Here is a 22,834-nt window from a genome sequence, read left to right as displayed (position 1 = left end):
CTCTGCATTTAAAGTTACGCAAATGCTTAGGTGTCTTGTTGCACAGGGGCCTCAGCACCCAGACCAGTCTGATTCCCAGGCGGATACCACTGTGGGGCAGCTGCTAGCAAAAGCTGGCTCTTAAAGGCTGCTGGGGCTGGGGAATGGGCTGGATAGGTCTCCACGACGCAACGTCTCCGGGGCTTTGCCCACCTCTCCGCTGCTGAACAGTATTGCGTGGCAAGCGTCAGCAAGCAGGTGGGCCGGTGCTACAGGCCCCTTGTGCTCAGGCAAGCAGCACTGCTGGGTGCTAAGAGAGCTCCTGGGGGATGGGGGAGCTTTTCCAGGGCAGTGACTGGGTGCCCAATTTGGTGCCCAGGTCAAATGGGAGTTGTGTCTTCACGACAGAACCAGACCCCAATGCTCGACGTATTTCCCTCCCCAAGACCCCCTCCCCCTCAAACACAAGCGGGAATGTCTGTACATTTCAGGTTTTTTTATTTTAAAAAATCATTTTGATCCCAGCCAAAAAAGGGAGAGCGAGCGAACGAGAGCGAGAGAAAGAGCAAATTCCCTTGTAATTTATCACAGCAAACAGATCCCGTGGCAATGACATGGAGCTTGCTGACGTCAGCGTTACTCCCACCCAGCCGGGGGCGTCTAGACACAGGCCAAGATCAGTCTGATTCAGAAAAGCAGAGGAGCCCTGGGGGTCCCGGAGTCTCTGATGGGAAGGAGAAACCCGTTCCTGCCAAGGAATGCCCAGCCGCGGCGGGCTGCCAAGCTGTCATTCACTCAAGGTGTCACTGCTCTTTTACCCATGAGCGTTGGTCGAGGGAAAGGGCCTGACCCCCGTTTACACTGGAGATGGGTCTGAACCTTTGCCATGGAGGTACCCAAAGGGATGGCCCATAACAGCCATGCAGGCTAGGTAAGGTGAAGCCCGTCCTTCGCCCCTCACGCTGTCTCAGTCTCCTCCTCTTCTGGCTGACCCAGGCCTTATCTCACGCTGCTTCCAGGACCTGGGCTGCCTGATCCGGATCACTGCTTTCCTCTTTCCATCCCTTCTGCCAAACATGTGGCTCCTGCTAATCTCGGCCCCCAAGCTGACCTAAGCTTCAGGGACTGGTCCCACTCCCCAGTTTATTGATGTATTTATTGTTAATTAAAAACTGGAGCAAGGCTGCAGCCCAAGTAACAACACGCTTCTTGCCTGGCCTTTCGCTGCTCTCCATCTCCTCTCCTCACCCTTTGGGTCTGGCCAGCTCAGCTCTGCGCAGCTCAGGGAAGGAAAATCCCTGGTGGTTTCAAAGGAACGGAATGGACCCCCCCAAGCCGACCCGATGCAGTGCCGAGGGCCAGCGCTGCCATGCATTAGCCACCATGCTCTCACTGCCCGGAAGTGGTTCTGCAAAAATACCCACCCGGGGTTCCCTTCACTGGCTCACTCGGTGCTGCCCTGGCGGCTTGGTACAGAATCATTCGTGGGAGCACAGACTAAAGGTCGTGGACCTGATTCTCCTTTATGCCAGGGCCCATGGACACGGGCCTTCACGGGGCCAGGAATTACCCAGGTTGCCCAGAGAGCCCAGGTGGCTCTTCCCTAATCCTGGCCAGTGGAGGATGCTACCGGTGGGATCGGACGGCCCGTGTGTGTGCCCACAGCAAAAGCTGCTAGTCTCTCCCACTCCCTTCTCTGCCCGCTTCCCTGGCCCTCCCCCATGCGCCTGGCAGGGCCGTTGCCGGGGGCAGGCGGCACAGGGCAGGCTGGCCGACGTGGGGGTTGGCAAAAAGAAAAAGAAGCTTTGTGCCCAAATTTGCCAAAATTCAGAGGGATTGCAGGGCATGCGGGGCTGGAGAACGGGGCCGGATTGGCAGGCCAGGAGACCCAGGACAGGACAGCGTAGGCAGCAGCTGGACTTGGCTCCCCCACACGGCCCCCTCCCTGTGTGACTGCACCTTGGGACCCCCCTAGGCTGACAAACGGGTTCAGTCTCTGTGGCCCATTCAGTCCATGGTCTGCTGCCCACACGGGGGCCATTCAGTGCCAGCTGTGGTTTCTGTAATAGGGGCACCTGCCCACTAGGGGCTGAGCTGAGATCCACCAAACTCATCTCACATCATGGCCACGGCACAGCCAGCCAGGCTGCACCAGCCATCGGTCACCACCTGCCACGGCTGAGTTGAAGCCACTGAGCACAGAGACCTCCCTAATTCCCAGGGGTGCCACAAGGGACCCCCTAGGAGCTGTGGAGGTGCCCAGCTCACTGTGAGAACGCCTCGGTCTGGAACGGATTACGCTCAGAGCAGTGCCAGCCGGCACGCCCTGTGTCATTCGCAGCTGGCAGGCCTGGGGCGCAACCCCAGCACAGTCCCCAGCTAAGCAGCACTCAGCTTGACAAATCACAGAAGCCAAGGGAGACTCCCCAGGGCAGGGCAGAGAGCAGAGAGCAGGAAGCGGGGATCTCCAAGGGGGTACAGTACGGTCACACCGGATTCAGTCCCAAAGGAGCTGTAAGCTGCTTGCCCTGCAGCCGGAAACGCTGAAAGGGGAATGCAGAGTTCGCAGGCATCACGATCATCTCTCAGCCCCTTTCCCATCGCCGGGCAGTGGGCCAGCCGCAGGCTTCTCCGGGTCTACTTGCTTCAGAGGTTGTTCTAGGGAATTAGAGAAGGAAAGGTTGATGCTGGTCAACCAGGTGCCTGCTCTTGCCAAGCTCTAGGCGTCAGCTGAGCACTGACAAGCTCGCAGCGGGAAACCAAACCAGCTCAGCTGCATGTTAGTTTGGCTCAAACTAGGTATTAGTCGGATACGACTGTTCTTCGCGTTTAGACTCTGTGGAATGCTTGTAAATTGCTGCCGCAGCGCGGCTGCGTTCCAGGCTGCACAGACAGAGGTCAGCTTTGCTTTGTAACTGTGGAAATGTTTGTGCTGAACTTGGGAACCCAGACCCAGGAATGGTTCCTCCTGCCGACCCAGGAGGCCTATGAAGATTAAACAGGACATTAAGGAACATCACAGTACAGAGGGCTGATGACTGGCCTATGCTGCAGTACAAGGGAGCTTGGCTCAGGGTCTGGAAGGCTAAAGATAAAAGATAAAACAGGGTCACAAGAAAATTTGTCGTCTCTTTGGTGTCTGAACTCTCCCAGGGCCAGAGACACTGAACTAAGGCAGAGATCCCCCAGGGTTACTCCTGAGTCTGCCCGGAAAGACATTTTATATTGGCAGATTACTACATCTCTGTCATCTTGAGAAACCGTAGCTGGTAACTCATTTGTATGTATATGTTTGCTTGCTTTCCCTTGTAGGTAACTCTCTTGTTTCTTTTTCCTAGTTGATAACCCTTTAGTTAGCTGATTACAGGACTGGCTACCGGCGCGGCCTTTGGTATGAGATCTGAGATACAAACTGATCTGAGATATGTGACTGGCCCCTTAGGACTGGGAATAACCTGAATATTTGACGATCTTTGGGGTAAGTGACCATGTCTCACTAAGGCCGGCTTGCTGGGTGGCAGGATAGACTGGATTGTCTGAGACTCCATGGTGAGACCCTTACAGTGATCCAGGAGTTCACATTTGTTACTGGGTAGGTGAAATCTAATCATCGAACAGCATAAAGGGACCCCCCCTTCACCTTCCCAGCAAGCAGCTGCTACCAGGCTGGGCTCTGCTTCCCAGAGTACAGCTACCTCCCCACGTGTGTCAGGAGCCGGGTTAGAACCCGGCCCCTCCAGGGGCGTAGCAGAGACCCCCAGCACTGAGCTAACAAGGCAACTCCAGCAGCTGCTAGGCGTCATCAACTGGTTTCCTCTAGTACACCGGCCCAGAAGGGGGCTGCACAGCTGCTTTGCCTGTGGATTTGCTCCGGTGCCACAGAGGTCCTGCTCTTACCCTCGCTCGGCATGGCCAGGAGAGGAAGAGGAACTGTACGTCCTCCTCTTGGGGCACAGGCGGCTTTAGGGTTTCCCCAGCTTATGCAGGAATGATCCTCCAGAGTCTGACCATGCAGCTAGTCCCAGGGGGAGAGGCATGCAGTGCAGCGGTGAGTCCCGGAACAGCCCTTTCCCCTCACACCCGCAGCTCGGAGCTCCTTCCCGCTGGTCTGTCTTCCCCGTTCCCACACCCAGGGAGGGGATGGAGACTAGATAGTCTGGTCCAGCATGGCCGGAGGTGGGCTCCTCCATTAGAGAAACCAATGGGCTGACCTGGGGCGGAGGGCGGGGTACGGCACACCGGTGACCTACGGGCTGACCTGGCGCGGAGGGCGGGGTACGGGACTCCAGTGACCTACGGGCTGACCTGGCGCAGAGGGCGGGGTACGGGACGCCGGTGACCTACGGGCTGACCTGGCGCGGAGGGCGGGGTACGGGACGCCGGTGACCTACGGGCTGACCTGGCGCGGAGGGCGGGGTACGGGACTCCGGTGACCTACGGGCTGACCTGGCGCGGAGGGCGGGGTACGGGACTCCGGTGACCTACGGGCTGACCTGGCGCGGAGGGCGGGGTACGGGACTCCGGTGACCTACGGGCTGACCTGGCGCGGAGGGCGGGGTACGGGACTCCGGTGACCTACGGGCTGACCTGGCGCGGAGGGCGGGGTACGGGACGCCGGTGACCTACGGGCTGACCTGGGGCGGAGGGCGGGGTACGGGACGCCGGTGACCTACGGGCTGACCTGGCGCGGAGGGCGGGGTACGGGACGCCGGTGACCTACGGGCTGACCTGGCGCGGAGGGCGGGGTACGGGACTCCGGTGACCTACGGGCTGACCTGGCGCGGAGGGCGGGGTACGGGACGCCGGTGACCTACGGGCTGACCTGGGGCGGAGGGCGGGGTACGGGACTCCGGTGACCTACGGGCTGACCTGGGTGACCTGCGTGTACTCTGACGAGGCAGGAGCAGGGTCCTGCGGTGGATGGGCCAGCGGTCTGACCCAGCATGGGGAGCTGAGCAGCTGGGATCCACGGTGGGCATCTTGTGCTCAGCATGGAGGGGGCAAAGCCTCCCCAGTGTCTGCCCAGCCCTGACTAGCTGGTGCCTCTGTGCTGGCCCAGTGCCCTTACCTTGGCCTGGTACACACTGTCCAGCCTCTCGGTGAGCCGCCGCACCCAGTGGGCATGGGGAGGGGCGCAGAGCTGCTTGCCCCTCATGGTGATAAACCTAACACACAGCAAGGAAACAGACAGGGACAGCTGAACAGAAGGCTCTGCGCCAATCAAAGCAAGCTGCCTCCGTCGCAACCCTCCTCCCTGCCACGCTCCCCACTCGTGCCGCTGGGCAGAGGCTGCGGCGAGGTCAGAAGCAGAAATGGCGACAGCCCCCAGCAGGGCTATTCCTGCCCTGGCTAACCCAAGCGCCGGCTCAGGATCCCGCAGGAGACAGCCTGTTCTCCTGGGACCCCGGCCCCATTTCAGCCTCACGCTGGGAGAGGCTGTCGGAACCAAGGCTCCCAGCTGCCCGAGGCTCCCCCCGGCTGACTCCAGCTGGCAGTCCAGAGCCGCCCGCGCTGGGAACTGACAGCAGTAGCGTGAGAGGAATGGAAGTCCAGCTTGGGCCCACTGGCTGGGGAGTCACTGGGGCGGCCCCAGGCTGGCTCTGACCCATCGCGTCCAGCTCTTGTGATGCTCGTCGCGACGGACACGCACCACGCGGCGCCGGTCGTGTGCAGTAGGAAGCCGAACTCTCCCCAGCTGCGGAGCGACTCGGGCTCAGGCCCGGGGCTGGGCGCCGTGTGGGCGCGGCGGGCATTCCCTAAGGACGGGCACTGGGGTGAGCTGCCTAGGCCATGCTGCAGCAGTGGACTGTGCTCCCACCTGCCTGCACAGCAGCGAGTGTGAAAGGAGTCTGCAAAGCCTCTGGTTTGGCCGGCTGCCCTCCAAATCCCTTTGATCCCAGCAGCGATCCGACCCCCCACCCCCCACACACTCCCAGCACTGAGAGCAATGGCCTGGGGCCAGGCGTCCCAAACCAGCCAGACTTCCCTCGTGCCCCCCAGCTTCATCCGTGTATCCCCTTCACTCTGCCCCCCCGGCATTCCCCAGAGCTCGGCGCCCCACGGAGCAGCGAGGCCCAGCCACGGTACTCACACCACGGCATGGATGGGGCAGCCGTCGTGGATCCGCTGCACCTCGTAGTGCAGCACGATTTTGCGGGGGATGGGGACTTGGCTCGTCCTCAGGCAGCAGTCCAGGGCATTGTTGCTGCCGGACACTGGAAGAGAAAAGCGATCGGAGCAATGGGCAAAGGGGAGGCGGGAGGGTGCGGCCGCTGGGGCAGAAAGCAGAGGCAGCCGGGTCCCAGCAAGAGTCCAACGACCAGAAGCTGTCTCGTCACTGCGGCAAACTGGTGCCGTTCTTGCAGAACGTCGACACGAGAGATGGAAAAGCCCCGAGGTGGCGGCTCATCTGTCCCCCTGGTCAGTCAGGGCTTCCCTCCAGTCTGGGGCCGAACGCCTCTGCACTGGGCCTCTCTGGGAACCCCCTAGCCCAAGGATCTGGCTGCTAATGGGCACTCTCTGCCCTCACCCGGCCCCCCCTCCTGGGCATCTCGAGCCCTTGAGAAACATGGATGACCTGAGCCCCTGGCAGCTGCAGGGCACAAGGGCTGGCCCCTCCAGAGAGACGGGGAGTGACCTGCCAAGGGCATTTGCAGTCTGTGGGAGAGCCGGGAATCGCCCCGAGCGCTCCTGGCTCCCAGCCGAGTGCACTGGATGCAGCACCTTGCTCGTGCCCCGGGGAGAGCGAGCCGGGGTTGCCGGTCAGCACGGAGACGTCTCCGGGGGCTCCCCAGCATGCTCCTGGGAGCTAGTGCCACGGAGCAATGACCACCCCTGCACTGCTCTGCTGGGTGCAGCTCGGGGCACCCGTCTGCCATGGGCAGGCTGCCCCGCATGAGGCTAGTCATCATGACCGGGAGTTGGGGGGGGCACAGGACAGGCACAGGGACGAGGCCTGCTCACTCCTCTAGTGTGTCGTGCTTCCCCCTCCACTGAAGGATCCCAAAGCATTTGTCAAACATTAACTAACTGAATCTCCCGGCGTGCCGGCAGTTGGCTTGGTACTACCCACCGCAGCTGTTTAATAGAGGGGAAACTGAGGCACCGTGCAGCAATGTGACTCGCCCCGATTTACTCAGCAAGCCTGTGCCAGAGCCAGGATTGGAGCCTGGGGCCAGACTCTCCCCCCACAGGAACTCCTTCCTAGGTCCTTAATCTGCACCTAGGAGTCCTGCTCCTCAGCCCTTTGTTCTAACACCAAGGACGACGTCCGCTCTTAGCTCACGCCGTACCAGGCTAACCTGGAGAGAAGTGTCCCAGAGATGTAAAGGGCAGCTGGCATTTCCCGCTGTGAACTCACACCCTTATTCCACCCAGTGGACACAGCTGAGAGATGGGGCGTGCTCAGGAGCTCCCCACTCTGCTGTGCAGACACATGGCTCTCACTCCCACCCTCCGGCTGCCTGGCTCCTTGCAAAGCTCCTCTCGGCTCTTCCCTTAGTTCCTCTAGAAGCCTTCCTTATTCAGCTCGGGTTGGTTCCCTGCTGACTGGAAACACAGGCATGAGTTGAATGGGGGCCTGTCCTGGGCTTTCTGTGCCCTTCGCCTCCTTGTGCCAGAATGAACATAAACAGCAGACAGCCTAATGTTATTAGCAACTGTCTCCAACAGCCGGAGACGGGGCACTAGACGTAGAGGGCTCTGAGTTACTGCAGAGAATTCTTTCCAAGGGGTCTGGCTGGTGGGTCTCACCCCCATGCCCAGGGTCTAACTGGTCACCAGATTTGGGGTCAGGGAGGAATTTTCCCCCAGGTCAGATTGGAAGGGATGGTCCCTTCTGACCTTAACATCTCTGAGGATGGAAGGTCCCAGGAAGGGGGTGGTGATATATTTTATTCAAACAACTTCTAGTGGTGAGAGAGCCAAGAGACCCGGCTACAGCTAGACTGCACACAGGTCCCGGGAATCAGAACTTCCCACACCCCGATGCTTTCTGCCTGTCACAGAGGAAACCTCTCCTCCTCTCTCACACCACTTCCACACATATCCTTGCACACGCAGACTCATGCTCACAACGTACAGCATGAGCACAGGCATCCAGGGCCCGATCCTCCCCCTGCCTTGTGCCATCAGTGACTGCCAGCTTATCACAGACTTACGGTCTGGCTCTGGGCAAGTCACGTCATTGCTCTGTGCCTCAGTTTCCCCCTGCACAAGGGGAGTAATGACAGCAACCTCTTAGGTGTGATGAGGATCTGCTCATTAATGACCCAGGGAAGATGCTCTGGAGGTGCAAAGCCTCATCTGTTCAGCCCTGCAGCTCAGCATTTCACTGCGCCAGGCACCTGGGGGGGCAGCACCATCCCTTCCTTTGCAACTAGCACATACGTCATTTGCACACAGGACTATTGCCATCCCGTGCAGCAAGGGGGGCATTTACCTCAAGTCCCCAACCCCGAGAGATTTCAGAATAAACTGGACGCAGCGCTACAAACTGGAGTTCAGGGCGCAATCGCACACGGGGAGAGGGACTAGCCGGCACTTAGAGGGGCCGTCTCCTACCCCAACAGGCCAGTCTGTGAATGCCGGAAGGCTGCGGTGACATACAGCAGCAGAGGCCAGAGGAAGAGTGGCCCAGTGGTTAGGACAGAATAGCCTGGTGCTCAGGAGAATTGGGTGTGATTCCACACGAGACTTAGGGCATGGTTGACTCCCCCTGCGCTGAAGTTCCCCCTCTCTGCGGGGGCTAATAGCATCTCCAACTCCCGGGGTGCGGTGGGGATAAATATACTGAAGATCGTGGTCCTCAGATACCCCGGCAGCGGATCTGTTGATACCTTAGCTGGAAAGTCAGCAGGCATCCAAAGCCCAAATTTACTAATCCAGAATGAACCCATCAGACTTCTTCTAAAAGACCCTAGGATGCAAGAGAGCAGAACCCAGGTGGGGGAGTTGTCCATTTTACCTGGCAGGAAGGTCCACAGGGAGAGGACCATCAGACCGAAGAAAGCCACGCTCCTAACCAGCTCCATGCTCGGGCGGGCAGGCTGGGAGCCAAGGAATAGCCTGCTGGATGGAGTATGGAGTGTGCTCTCAGCCAGGTCGCCTGCAGCTCTCTGAATAATGCTGCTCCAGCTCTCTATTTATCCTGCAGCATCTTAGCTCTCACTTTCATTTCTGGCGGGGGGGGGGAGAGGGGGGCACTGACTCATAAGGGCAGGTTCAATTTGCCCAATCCCTTTGTTTGCTTTTAGCCTGTGCTCCTGGCTCCGCAGCCTGGGATGACTTGACTGGCTCGTGGATAGCAAGAGACGGGCCAAACCACGGTGCTGCCGGCTAAAACCTCGTGGATTGGTGAAGGGGTTTTGCAGAAACAGCTAGGGCTAGCTGGGGTTCAGGCCCCCATTTCGTCTGAAGCTGCCAAATCTCTGGGGCAGGCTGGAGACAAGGGGTGGGTATGGAGCCAGGGCTAAGCTGAAGGACCAATGACATCTTCTAGGCTCAGCCGGGGGGAGGGGGACGCGGGTCTTTGCCCTGCCCTGGAAACCCCCAAAGCACCTGGGACTCTTACCATAAACGTCAACCAACCCAAACTGCATTGCAAGACGCCAGCCTCGTCACATGGCCAAGCCAGCCCAGAGGGGTGCTGCAGGAGTGGGCTGGGTCAGCTGCACGGGGAAGCCCCCTGGGCTGGGGTCCAGCTTGGTTCAGCAGGGCCCTGCTCGCAGGGGCTCCAACGTCTTTGCTAACGGTTCCCCCCACCCCACTCCGTGGGCCCTGCCCTTTGCTCTGGTCAGATGCTGCCCGGGGCCAGGGTGCACTGCAGAGCTAAGCATTCACCCCAACGAACCTCCTTCCCTTGGCCTGTCTGCTCCCTGCTGGGCCCTCGAGAGAAGGGAGGAAAACTGAGGAAGAAGCCCAATAAAGCAGGGGGAGCTCGGCAGCGTAGAAATCCCGGGGGGGGGGGAGCGCCGGTGGTTGAGACCCTCTCCCTCGGCCAGGGCAGGCCTGTCACCTAGGGAACGCTCCCCAGTGCAGCCCCCATCCAGCGCCCTGTGGGGTCTGTGCTCGTGCACAGGGCCGTGCGCCAGAGGGCCCGATTGCAGGACCAGGGTCTCCCCTCGAACGCCGGTCTCCCAGCCCTTCCGCTGGGGGGCTGGCCCCTCGCCGCTCTGCGTGAGGCCGCTTATCGCCAGTGACAGTGGGGCCCGCAGCCGGAGGCAGGAGTCCAGGGACAGGCCTGCCAGAGCCACCCGGCCTCCCTGCGCCCTGCCCTGGGGCGCCAGGCCGCTGCCTGGGTCGAGGGCGCGGGACCCAGCCGGTCGGGGAGCGCGGCCGAGCAGAGAGCCCAGCCGCACGCAAGCTGGGCCTGCTGGACAGGAGCGGCTCAACAGAGAGAGGGCGCCGCGTCCATGGGACGGAGCAGAACGGGGGACGCCCGTCACAGAGCGAGGGGCCTTTTGCACAGAGCGGGCTGGCGGGGCATGATTCTCCTCCAGGGCCTGGAACCGGAAAGAGGGGACGGGTGCGAGGCTGCTCCCCACCCCTCTCCTGGCAGCACCCCAGGTATATAGGGCTGGGCTGCGTCACCCCTGGACGGGAAAGCCCAGAGTGATAGACGTGGTGCTGGGGGCCCAGGAGAGGGTGCCCGTCCCTCTGAGTCTGGGCCCCCCTGTGCTGTGCTGTAGAGAACGCCGATTTCACTGCCTGCCCATCCCAGGGGGTACTGAGCCAATGCTCCAGGGTGCTGTGCGGGCGGCTGGGACGAGATGGAAGCAGGGGCTCACGGGTGGTGAAGATCCCATGGTCTCTTTCCCAAGAGCAGAGGCACAAAACCCCAGAGTCCTGGCCAATTCCAGTCTCCCTCTGTCAGCCCCTCCTGTCATTCCAGCTGGATACGGAACCCTTCACTTCCTGTCCCAAACTGCTGGGTGAGGTTGCTGCGGGGTGGCAGTTAGCTGCCATGTTTCAGCCCAGAGTTGCCTGCATTTGGGTGGCGGGTGGGGAGCTCAAGTAGGCAGCCGGTGACGTGAATCCCGGGTGAAAGACGCTCACGCCTACATGGAAGAGAGCTTTCTGGTCAGTAACAGGAGGAGGTGTCCTTTGAGTAGTACCCTGAGCGTACAGGAATGGCTCCCGCCCTGAGGAGCTTGGCGTTTCAGGCCAGGCAAACAGAGTGGATGTTCTTCTAAGCGAGAGGCTCTCGCTCCACTGGGAATTATTTCGGGGAAATCCTATGGCCTGTGTTCTACTGGAGGCCAGATTAGATGACCCCAGTGGTCTGGCCTTGGAATCTCTGAATCTATGTGAAACAAAGGCAAACACCCAGAGAGCAAAGTAAACAAGGGAGTCCAGGGGGATCCAGGCGTGGTCTTTTTACCCAGGCTCCTCTGGGGCCGTTCAACACAGTCACCAAAGGGAAATGCGGCTGACGCCGGGGCAGAACAGTGTCATTGCAGGCCCAGGACCTGCCAACGAGCAGGCTCTGCCTCCTCCCAAGCTCCCCGGCGATGCCCATGATCACTGTCCCACGGCGTGTCAGAAATCCCCGCTTCCAGCCTTGCTAGCGTATCTCGCACACACCCAGCCCTGGCTTTCCTGGCCAGCCCAGCGGTTCTGCTCAGCCACTTGGGCTGCACGGCCCCTCTGCACCATGAGGAGGTACTAGCGTCCCAGGCCGCTGTGCCTAGGCGAGTGGCCATCAACCAGCCCCTGTGCGCTTGGGGCCATTCCCCGCGAGGCAGAGGGCCGGCCCGAGGCCCACGCCCCCTCACAGGGTGCTGCTGGTTGTGGACGGGAATGGCAGGGGCAGCTGAGATGCTCCAGGATCGGTGACGGCACCTGGACTCTCTTGCCGAAGCTGAGGAACATCACGGGACGATCCCCACCACGGACATTCACCCCCCATTTGTCAGGGAATCAGCTGCCCCTGCTCCATGCCCCTTCTGCGGCCACCCCAGCGAGCAAGGAGACCAGCAAGAACAGTAGTGGGGAGCAGGGAACCCTAGGAGAATCAGTGTCACGACCCCACCCATTCAGTAATCGGGAGTCAGGGCCCAACAGCCACAAGATCTCGATACCAAGCACGCGATTTTTATAAGCAATGAACGGTGAGTGTTTTTCCCTCACCTCCTTGGGTCTGAGCCTTCAGGGATCATGGTTCTCTCCCTCTGCCACAACCACAATGGTAAGGAAATGGAGGTGACTCAGCCGCACCTGGAGGCTCTTCACACTGCATGGTCCCCATCGGTATTCCCCGGGTGGGTACGGATGCGCTCCGTGCACCCGAGTCCAGGCATGATTAGCACTTGGAGAAGAACTCACATTGGCAACAAGACAAGATGAGATTCTCATGTGCTCATGTGACTGCAGGAGCTGGGGATTTAGCAATCACCAGATAACACAAAAAGAAAAGGAGTACTTGTGGCACCTTAGAGACTAACCCATTTATTTGAGCATCAGCTTTCGTGAGCTACAGCTCACTTCATCGGATGCATGCCTCCGATGAAGTGAGCTGTAGCTCACAAAAGCTTATGCTCAAATAAATTGGTTACTCTCTAAGGTGCCACAAGTACTCCTTTTCTTTTTCCTACCCTTTGTTTCCTGTCTTTTAACCAGTTACCAATCCATGAGAGAACCTTCCCTCTTATCCCATGACTCTTACCTTGCTTAAGAGCCTTTGGTGAGGGACCTTATCAAAGGTTTTCTGAACGTCCAAGTACAGTATACCCACTGAATCACCCTTGTCCACGTGTTTGTTGACCCCTCAAAGAATTCTTGTAGGTTGGTGAGGCATGATTTCCTTTTACAAAAGCTGTATTGACTCTTCCCCATCAAATCATATTCATCTCTGTGTCTGATAATTCTGTTCTTTACTATAGTTTCAACCAATTTGCCCGGTACTGAAGTCAGGCTTACCAGCCTGTAATTGCCGGGATCAAGTGGATCAACTCAGGATCACCTCTGGAGCCTTTCTAAAAACTAGGTGCTACATTAGCTACCCTCCAGTCATCTGGTCCAGAGGCAGATTTAAGAGATAGGTTACACATCCCAGTTAACAGTTCTGCAATTTCATAGCTGAGTTCGTTCAGAACCTTTGGGTGATACCGTCTGGTCCTGGTCACTTGTTACTGTTTAATTGATCAATTTGTTCAAAAATCTCCTGTACTGACAAATCTGGGACACTTCCACAGATCTGTCACCCAAAAAGAATGGCCCAGGTGCTGGGCTCTCCCTCACATCCCCTGCCGTGAGGACCAGTGCAGAGAATTCGTTTAGCTTCTCTGCAATGGCCTTGCCTTCCCTCAGCTCTCCTTTAGCACCTTGATTGACCAGTGGCCTCGATTGATCGCTTGGCCAGCCCCTGCTTCTGATGTACTTAAAAAAAATTTGCTGTTAGTTTTTGTGTCTTTGGCTAGTTGCTCGTCGAATTCTTTTCTGGCTGGCCTAATTCTAGATCTCTTCACACTTGACTCGCCAGAGTTTATGTTCCTTTCTCTTTTCCTCAGCAGGATTTGACTTCCCCCTTTTAAAGGGTGCCTTTCTGTCCCTAATCACCTCTTTCAGTCTGTGGTTTAGCCAGGGTGGCATTTTTTGGTCCTCTGACTTTTTTTTTTTTAAATTAGGGATATTTAATTTGAGTCTTCAGAAAAGAACTAGGTAAGTTCATGGAGGATAGGTCCATCCCTAGCTTCTGGGTGCCAGACGCTGGGAATGGGCTCACTCGATGATTCCCTGGTCTGTTCATTCCCTCCGGGGCACCCGGCCTTGGCCACTGTCGGGAGACGGGAGACGGGAGACTGGGTGAGACTTTGGTCTGACCCAGTGTGGCCCTTCTTATGTTCTTATTACGATGTTTTAAAAAGCTTCCAGGAATCTTGCAGGCACTGCACTCTTGTGACTGTTCTTCTTAGTTTCTATTTCACTAGCATCCTTATTTTTTGGAGTTCCCCTCTTGGAAGTGATGTGTTACTATGGTGGGTTTCTGTGGTATTTCCCCCCTATAAGGATAGTAAATTTTATTTCATTACAGTCACTATTACCGAGCAGTTCAGCTCTTGTCACCATGGACCAGCTCCTGTGCTCCATGTAAGACTAAATCACTCCTGACACAGTCCATAGCACCTCCCTTGGGCTTAGGCCTAGCTTGGGGGTGAATTGTTCACTAACCCTTGGAAAGCTGTTCTTCTGAGCGAGGCAGCTGAGTTCTAGGAAACTGATCTTGCTAGTCTCATTTTCACCCCATGCAGAACCCTGAATAGTTCCCCTCCCCCAGCCTTCAATGGTTTTCATGTCCCCTTCACCACCACCTTTGCTGTCATTTAGCCAAGCTAGGGCCAGAGAGGAAGGATGACTTTGGACAGGCTGGTTTCAATTCCTGGCTCTGCTATCGACTCCATGGGCGACCTCAGGGAAGTCACTTAGCCTCTTTGTTCTCCACCTGTAAAATCCCTAGATTGTGAGGTCTTCTGGGCTGGGATTGTCTCTTCCCATGTGTGTGTGTGTGTGTGTAGCCCAAAGGGCAACAGGCCCTGACCTCAGCTGGGGCCTCTTAGTGCTACCATAATACACAGAAACAGTAGATATGCTCACTCGAATTCAGACCCTCCTTTTCTCGACCAGTTTGAGTGGCTCGACCTGTTCGTTGCAAACCATTAATTCCACATGTTAAGCCTTTTGCCTGTTATGAAGTCTCTTGCAAACACAGACATGCCTACTGTTCAAAGGGACTTGCTGGACAGTTCATTGCCTGCCTAGCATGCACGTTCTTTGGGGCAGGGCCTGTCTCTTTGCTCTGGGTCTGCACAGCTACTGGCATGATGGAGTCTTGACCCTGCCCAGGGCTTCTGGTGCTTTGGTTACACAAGCCATAAATAATCCTACTGGAGCCTGTGGGTTGTTCCTAAACTGATCAGAGACGTACTCGCTGTTCACGCCTTGCAGCCGGTCACCTCAGGCACATGGTCCTGTTTCCATCATTGGGATGACCCCACTTTATTCAATTATTTCTGCCTCCCCCACAATTTTGCCTGGTCCCCAAACAGATCCCATCTCTTGACTACATGGCTCTTGGCTTGCAAACAAACCACACAGTGAGTTAAAACCCAGCCTTGCATTGAGCAAATTGCTAATAAACTGGTTCTTCTGTGACTCAGCCAGCCCTCGGCTGGTGTCTGGTGTCTCGCTCTGCCAGCAGGCTTCAGCCTCTCCTCGGGATCCTTTCCTAAAGGGTTTCGTTTCTCCTAATTCATAAAGTCCATGCCTGCTGCTTTAACAACGCTTGCTCTGCAAATCTTTTGAACCCTGCTTTATTCACGGAACCTGGGGGCATTCCAGTCCCTGGGAGCTGACAAACAAGCAGCAAAGTCTAGTGGGACCAGCTGGTGGAGAAGCCATAAAAGCAGGATGTGTTGGCTTTAAAGGCTTAACTCTAATTGGTGCCCGACCCCTTGTTATCACCTAGCAAATCCTCTTTATCAGAAGGAAACTTGGCCTCTGCCACTAACCATGGCTAAGTCCAGGGAGCAAAGATAAAACGCATTAACATTAACTTCTGCTGTCAGCGCCCTCCCAGGGCACCCCCCAGCTGGCACAAGGGGCCCTAATCAACCAGGCCGCGGATCCCACTTACATTCTTCTCCCTCCCGTTGCAAGGTGAGGAACTCTCCGTCATTCCCAGGGGACCGTTGCAGAGCTTCTGTCAGGGACAGCAAAGGCTGGAGTTGCTAGCCTGGGAGATGCTGGACCAGCAGGCTGGCTGGCTCTGCTCTGAGCCATCTCCCCTCAGTGCCTGCTGCTGGGCACAAAGGGGTGTAACGTCTGGGTTCCTCTCGCTGCTCAAGAAAAGGCCCCAAGAACACTCCCTGGGCTCCGCTTGGGCCTGCAAGGGGAATGGAGCCCCGCGAATCCCCGACCCACCGTCCCCTGGTGCCGAGTCCCTTTGCAGCCCATCGGCACCAGGCCCACACTGGCCAGAGGAGTCAGTAGAGCGACCTGGACCCTCAGTCTCCATAGCGTGCCCTGCCCTGGACTCCGAACCCTGGCTCTGAGGTGTGGCCAGGCTGAATTACTCCCCTAACAATGACTGGCCCTGTGTCTCCAACACTCCCTCTCCGGTGCAGGCAGCCCCATCCGAAAGGAGCCCGGCCTCTTTCACAAGCCCAGGTAGGCTCAGCTTCGTGTGGCTAGCTCAGGGGCAGGTTTGACCCATCCAGGAGGGAGTCCCAGAAGAAAGCCAGGAAGCCCACCCCAGTCTAGCTCAACCAGCCTCCCACTGGGGGCACAGCTGGGGCAGGGTGCCTCGTGTCTGTAGAGGATCAAACCCAGCCTGGTGCACCATGGCCCCAAAGGCTGGGCAGACAGTGCCGAGCTCTCTGTCATGCCAGCTGGCAGAGGGGTCCCCAGGTGGCTGAATGGAAGAGCTGGGTCTGTCGGACAGCGTGAGCTCCATGAAGCAGCGGGCAGCACATTCGCTGACCACGGAACGGTCACTAAGAAGTCTGAGCTCTATCTGCCCCTGGCTCCAGGCAGAGAGACAACCAACGAAGGCCAGTCCTCGGGGCCGGAGGTTCCTGCTGGGCGGACAAGTGGACTGAGACCTAGCAGCTATTTCCCCTTGGGCTGCGCAGCAGCCAATGGATGGCAACTGCTGGGCTGGATGGAGAGTCAAATCAGTGACCTGGAAGCACATGGGTCTGCAGCCCACCCTCCCCTGCCCTGAGCTAACTGGGGGTCAGCCTCCTGGGGGTGGAAGGCTTCATTTCTCATGCCAATGCCAGCCCCCTGGCCTGAGCCATGCCCTGCCAAATGGCTCCATCTCCCACCCCCAGCCTGCCTTTGCCACCCAGCCCCCCCACCCCCGGCCCGTATCGTAGCCGAGTAATAGCAAGCCCCAGAGCCGTGAGAACGGAGTCAGGAGCCAATATTTGCTCACCCTTGATTAATCCCATCCTCCTGTACCTTAGCCAGAATAAATAGGGGATTAGAACATTTCAGCTGCCTTCCAAGTGGGTCAGGGTCTGGCTTGCTCAGGCTGCTCCTGCCCCCAGCCGCTGCTTGCAGGAATAGCGGTGCAGCCTCGTGTTAGGGGCTTTCCAGGGCTGTGGTTGTGCAATGAGACTCTGGCCTGGTTGGGCTCTCTCAGCCCCTCCAGCATCTCTGGGTACATGTGAGGAGAGTGGCTCCGGTCGAGGGAACTCAGGAAGGGCTTGCACGAGGTTTGCGAACAGAAAAGACACGGGGCCCCACAGCCCAGCCTCCTGCAGAGTAATCCAGGGGGTTGGCCCAGTGCCCCGGGGGGACATTCACCCCTATGCAGGGCTCAGCACAAGGCTGAGGTGCCCCCGACCGCCCACTGCGATGGGTACCCCTGACCGCCCGCTCCCATTCCATCTCGCTGCCGAAAGCAGCCGTCCGCGGCTCCCAGGCCCCGGGCTGGCTCCCTGTGCGAGACGAGTTCTGCCCTGTCAGCAGCGGGAGGGCAGCCAGGCGCGCCTGTGGGTTGCCAGCCCCGGAGCATAGTGGGCAGCCCTGCCGCAGGGAGGCAGAGGAGGCCCCGGGCGAGAGAAGCTGCTCTTGCCACAGGACTTTCCACACTTCCGATGGGCGGTTGCCAAGAGCTGGCTAGCGTGGGCTGGTCCAAGCCCGGGCTAGCGCTCCCAGCAGCGGACCACCCCAAGGCACCATTCCTGCATCTGCCCCAGGGTCCTTGGGCGAGTCACATCCCCTTCCTCGGTGCCTGCCCTTCCCGTCTGTAACCCAGGGCTTGCCTGCCTCCGGGGGTGAGCGGATTCACGCAGGCCGGGCTGCTGCGGGGACAGGGCCAGGGAAGTGTCATGTCCCTTCATGCGGCAGGGTGGTGCTGAGGGAGCCCCCTTAGCAGGCTGTGCCCTGGATGCGGCCAGGAGGGTGCAGGGGTCTCTGCGCATGTGTATGGTGGCCCATGGAGTCACAGGGCAAACGGCGACATCCTCAACTCAATGTGTCCAAAGCCACCAGCCCCTCCTGGCACTTGCCTGCTGCCTCCCACCAGAGACTCAGGCTCCTGGTCCCACCACTCTGCCCCACTCCCTGTCCCACCACCCAGGCTCCTCATCTGAGCCAGCCAACCTCCAGCCCACACCTCCCTGCCTGTCCTCACCCACCAGGCCCACAATCCCCATGCTCCAGTCCTTCTCAGAGGCCCAGAGCTCTCCCGCCAGGAGCTCACCTCCGCCGGAGAGCCTGGAACTGTTCCTTCCTCCTGCACTGCCATCCCTCTGCTCGCTCCTGTCTGGCCGGCTCCTGATTTACACCTGCTGGGATCTGGCCCCATTGACTGTAATGGAGCTAGGGCTGATTGACACCAGTGGTCAACCCCTCGAAAGGTCAATGAGCATCCCTCTGCATGTAGCAAAATCCCCCGTGGCCCCATGCCCCACCCGCATGCCAGGGCGGCCGTGTCCCTGGCGGGCCATAGGGTGGAGAACCCAGGCAGTCTGGCTCTTGCCGTTCCACTCCTCGGGCTGTTCAGCAAGTTGGTCTTTGCCTGAGCCCCCTGCTGGGGGCCTCCCCAGCCCATATGTCCCAGGAACGCTAGCTGAGCCAGGACATGCTGGAAGCCAGTCAAGGCCTCCAGCGAATTACCAGCAGACAATTCTCGTGTGACTCGAGCAGCTGTTCCCCACGCCTCAGCCCCCCCCCCCCCCCCACTCACACAGAGCTGTGCATTGGGGCCCGAGCATTTCATCTCCAACCTGGACCCACTCTAAGGGTCTCCTTCCACCATGGAGAAAAGGAGGTGAAATGGGGAGGGGGAATTCCAGTGAGGAAATTCTTCCCATCCATATGGAGCCCCCACTTGGCCAAGCCACTAGCCCTTTTTGCTCTGTAGGAGATGTGGGGCTGAGCCTGGAGCTGGCTCTGCAGCCTGTGTGTCACTCTTGCACACCAAGGGGTAGAAGGCTGCCTTCATGGGTGAATCCCCTGCAGCCCCCAGCATGGGGGGGTGGAGAGGCGTGAATGGGGTGTTTGCTCCAGGCTGGCTGAGGATTCCTGGGTGCTATAGTCAGACAGTGTAGAACAGAGCAGCCCCTAGGCTGCTTTAATCTACTCAGAGGTTTGCACAGGACCAGACCACCCTGGAACTGGCTCCCTTGCAGTGGCCCCCTTCAGAGCTGAGCACATCTGAGAATCTGGCCAGTCCATTTTTCAATGAAGTCACCTTTGGTAAAAACATGCCCTCAGCTAGCAAGAGTAAGAAACAATCTAGGGATCCCAGCTATCAGGGTGAGGCTAAGAACCATCTGATGGGTTTCCAGAGCCACCTGTTCCATCAAATCTCACCTATCTTTAATATTAACCACCCCAAACTTCACTCATGCAGCACGACCAGCACCTGCTGTTGCCTTGAGCTCTGCCAGCATGAGGAGAGTGGATGAGCCCACCCCTCTGAGAGCCAGCAACCCCCCTCTGGGGCACTCCTCTCTGAGCAAGCTTGCCCCAACCTTCCTTTGGGGATGGAAGAATTTCCCCAGGAATGGCTCCAACACACAGAGCTGGCCTGACCTCTTTGCCCGCCTGGGCAGAACCAGGAGCATGGCATATAGCCCAGGTGCCTAGAGATTCATAGATTCCAAGGCCAGAAGGGACCACTGTGATCGTGTAGTCTGGTCTCCTGCATAGCCCAGGCCAGAGACCTGCCCCACAATAATTCCTAGGGCAGATCTGTTAGAAAAACATCCAGCCTTGATTTATAAATTGCCAGTGATGGAGAATCCACCACGACCCTTGGTAAGTTGTTCCAGTGGTTAATTACTCTCCCTGTCAAAAATGTACACTGTATCTCCAGCCTGAATTTGCCTAGCTTCAACTTCCAGCCATTGGATCCTGTTACATCTTTGTCTACGGGACTCAAGAATCTTCTGTTATCAAATTTCTGTTCCCCATGTAGGTACTTACAGACTGAACAATTCATCTCTTAACCTTTGCTTTGTTAAGCTAAACAGACTGAGGCCTGGTCTGCACTACGAGTTTAGGTCGAATTTAGCAGCATTACCTCGATTTAATCCTGCACCCGTCCACATGACGAAGCCCTTTTTTCTGACTTAAAGGGCTCTTAAAATCAATTTCCTTACTCCACCCCCGACAAGGGGATTAGCACTGAAATCGCCTTGCCAGGTCGAATTTGGGGTACTGTGGATGCAATTAGACAGTATTGGCCTCTGGGAGCTATCCCAGAGTGCTCCATTGTGACTGCTGTGGACAGCACTCTCAACTCAGATGCACTGGCCAGGTAGACAGGGAAAGGCCCGCGAACTTTTGAATCTCATTTCTTGTTTGGCCAGCATGGTGAGCTCACCTGCACAGGTCACCATGCAGAGCTCATCAGCACAGGAGACCATGCAGTCCCAGAATCACCAAAGAGCTCCAGCATGGACCGAATGGGAGATACGGGATCTGATCGCTGTGTGGGGAGACAAATCCGTGCTGGTAGAATGCCATTTGAAAAGACGAAATGCCAAAATATTTGAAAAAAATCTCCAGTGGCATGAAGGACAAAGGCCATAACAGGGACCCGAAGCAGTGCGGCGTGAAAATTAAGGTGCTCAGGCAAACCTACCAAAAATAACAGAGAGGCAAATGGCCGCTCCGGTTCAGAGCCCCAGACATGCCGCTTCTATGAGGAGCTGCATGCCATCCTAGGGGGTGCAGCCACCACCACCCCACCCCTGTGCTTTGACTCCGTCCAAGGAGTGGGAGGCAACACGGAAGTGGGTTTTGGGGGCGAGGAAGATGAGGAGGAGGTTGTAGATAGCTCACAGCAAGGAAGCAGAGAAACCAGTTTCCCCAACAGCCAGGATCTGTTTATCACCCTGGACCTGGACCCAGTACCCACCCAAGGCAGGCTCCTGGACCCTGAAGGCGGAGAAGGGACCTCTGGTGAGTGTACCTTTGTAAATATTATACATGGTTTAAAAGCAAGCATGTTTAAGGATTAATTTGCCCTGGCATTCGCGGCCAGTACAGCTACAGAGAAGTCTGTTAACATGTCTGGGGATGGAGTGGAAATCCTCCAGGGACATCTCCATAAAGCTCTCCTGGATGTACTCCCAAAGTGTTTGCAAAAGGTTTCTGGGGAGGGCAGCCTTATTCCGTCCACCATGGTAGCACACTTTACCACATCAGGCCAGTAGCATGTAGTCAGGAATCACTGCAGAACAATGCATTGCAGCATATGGTCCCAGTGTTTGCTGGCATTCAAACAACATTGGTTCTTTAACTCTCTGTGTTACCCTCAGGACAGTGATATCATTCATGGTCACCTGGTTGAAATAGGGTGGTTTTAGTAAGCGGACATTCAGAGGTGCCCGTTCCTGCTGGGCTGTTTGCCTGTGGCTGAATAGAAATCTTTCCCACTGTTAGCCACGCAGTGGGGGGAGGGGTGAAGCCATCATCCCAGAGAATTGGGTGTGTGGGGAGGGGAAGGGGGGTTAGTTGGGTTTCTGCTGCACCGTGAACCCGGAAACCGCAGCCCCTCCTTTTAAATTGCCAACCCATTGTTAATGGCCAACCCAACGGCTACTTCGTATGGGAAATGAGGGCACTGCTGTTTGAAGCCATTCCCACGTGTTCTGAAGGTTAAAGAAGCCAAAAGACTGTGGCTTACCGCGGCTGCCTGCAAGCCGCATTCTGCTGCCTGGCCCTGTGTGAGTGCTCTCTCACGCCAATCCGGCAGACCCTCAATAAGAGGCAAAATGCGACCTTGTAATGACAGCACATGTGCTGTGTAATGTTAACAGCAAGGTTTACTGTGAAAGAGCATACCCATTGTTCTCTAAAATTGATCTTTTTAACTACCACTCTCCCTTTTTTCCCCCTCCACCAGCTGCATGTTTTGCCTTCCCAGAGGCTAGCAAAGATTAGAAGGCAAAAAAAAAACAAAACAAAACGCACTTGTGTTGAAATGTTCTCTGACCTCATGCTGTCCTCCCACGCTGACAGAGCACAGCACAATGCATGGAGGCAGACAATCTCAGAGTGCAGGAAAACACAATAGGACCGCAAGGAGAAGTGGCGGGCTGAAGATGGTAGGTGGCGTCAACTTGCTGAAAGAAGGCAGGAGTCAATGCTGAGGCTGCTGGAGGATCAAAACCGATATGCTCCAGCGTATGGTTGAGCTGCAGGAAAGGCAGGAGCACAGACTGCCACTACAGCCCCTGTGTAACCAACCACCCTCCTCCCCAAGTTCCATAGCCTCCTCACCCAGACACCCAAGAACGTGGTGGGGGAGCCTCCAGCCACTCCACCCCAGAGGATTGCCCACACAACAGAAGGCTGGCATTCAATAAGTTTTAAAGTGCTGTGTGGCCTTGTCCTTGCCTCCTCCCCCACCACTCCCGGGCTACCTTGGCAGTTATCCCCCTATTTGTGTGATGAATTAATAAAGAATGCATGAATGTGAAGCAACAATGACTTTATGGCTCTGCAAGCGGTGATTGAAGGGAGGAGGGAAGGGTGGTTAGCTTACAGGAAAGTAGAGTAAACCCAGGGGGAGGGTTCCATCAAGGAGAAGCAAACAGAACTTTCACACTGTAGCCTGGCCATTCCTGAAACTGGTTGTCAAAGCTTCTCTGATGCGCACTGCACTCTCCTGTACTCTAACCACCCTGGCGTCTGACTGCATGTAATCAGCGGCCAGGCGATTTGCCTCAACCTCCCACCCTGCCGTAAACCTCTCCCCCTTACTCTCACAGATATTGTGGAGCACACAGCAAGCAGTAATAACAATGGGAATATTGGTTTTGCTGAGGTCTAACCAAGTCAGTAAACTGCGCCAGCGCACTTTTAAACACCCAAATGCACATTCTACCACCAT

The 22,834-nt window shown here is 57.2% G+C and overlaps 1 protein-coding gene across 1 annotated transcript; it reads right to left on the bottom strand.

Annotated features, from left to right (window-relative positions):
- Positions 1-505: 505 nt before the first annotated feature.
- Positions 506-9,080, bottom strand: LOC311520299 (C-C motif chemokine 19-like). The gene is made up of 4 exons (XM_084627658.1): positions 8,945-9,080; positions 6,071-6,194; positions 5,048-5,144; positions 506-2,637 (listed from the first exon to the last, which is right to left on the bottom strand). Exons 1-4 carry the CDS (start codon positions 9,009-9,011, stop codon positions 2,626-2,628), a joined length of 300 nt encoding a protein of 99 aa, XP_084483784.1. The 5' UTR covers positions 9,012-9,080; the 3' UTR covers positions 506-2,625.
- Positions 9,081-22,834: the final 13,754 nt, after the last annotated feature.

This window comes from Lepidochelys olivacea, assembly GCF_965140295.1.
Source record: "Lepidochelys olivacea isolate rLepOli2 genome assembly, chromosome: 5".
NCBI classification, from domain to species: domain Eukaryota; kingdom Metazoa; phylum Chordata; order Testudines; family Cheloniidae; genus Lepidochelys; species Lepidochelys olivacea.
Note: the sequence above shows the minus strand (reverse complement) of the source record. Positions and strands in the feature narration are given on the sequence as shown.

Bases quoted from the DNA above. Each gene is read 5' to 3' on its own strand.
- LOC311520299 (XM_084627658.1), bottom strand. From the start codon at position 9,011: ATGGAGCTGGTTAGGAGCGTGGCTTTCTTCGGTCTGATGGTCCTCTCC. The intron at 6,195-8,944 runs GTAAAATGGACA...TTTCTCTTCCAG, and splicing joins CCTGTGGACCTTCCTGCCAG to TGTCCGGCAGCAACAATGCC. The intron at 5,145-6,070 runs GTGAGTACCGTG...GCTGTGTGTTAG, and splicing joins TGCCCCATCCATGCCGTGGT to GTTTATCACCATGAGGGGCA.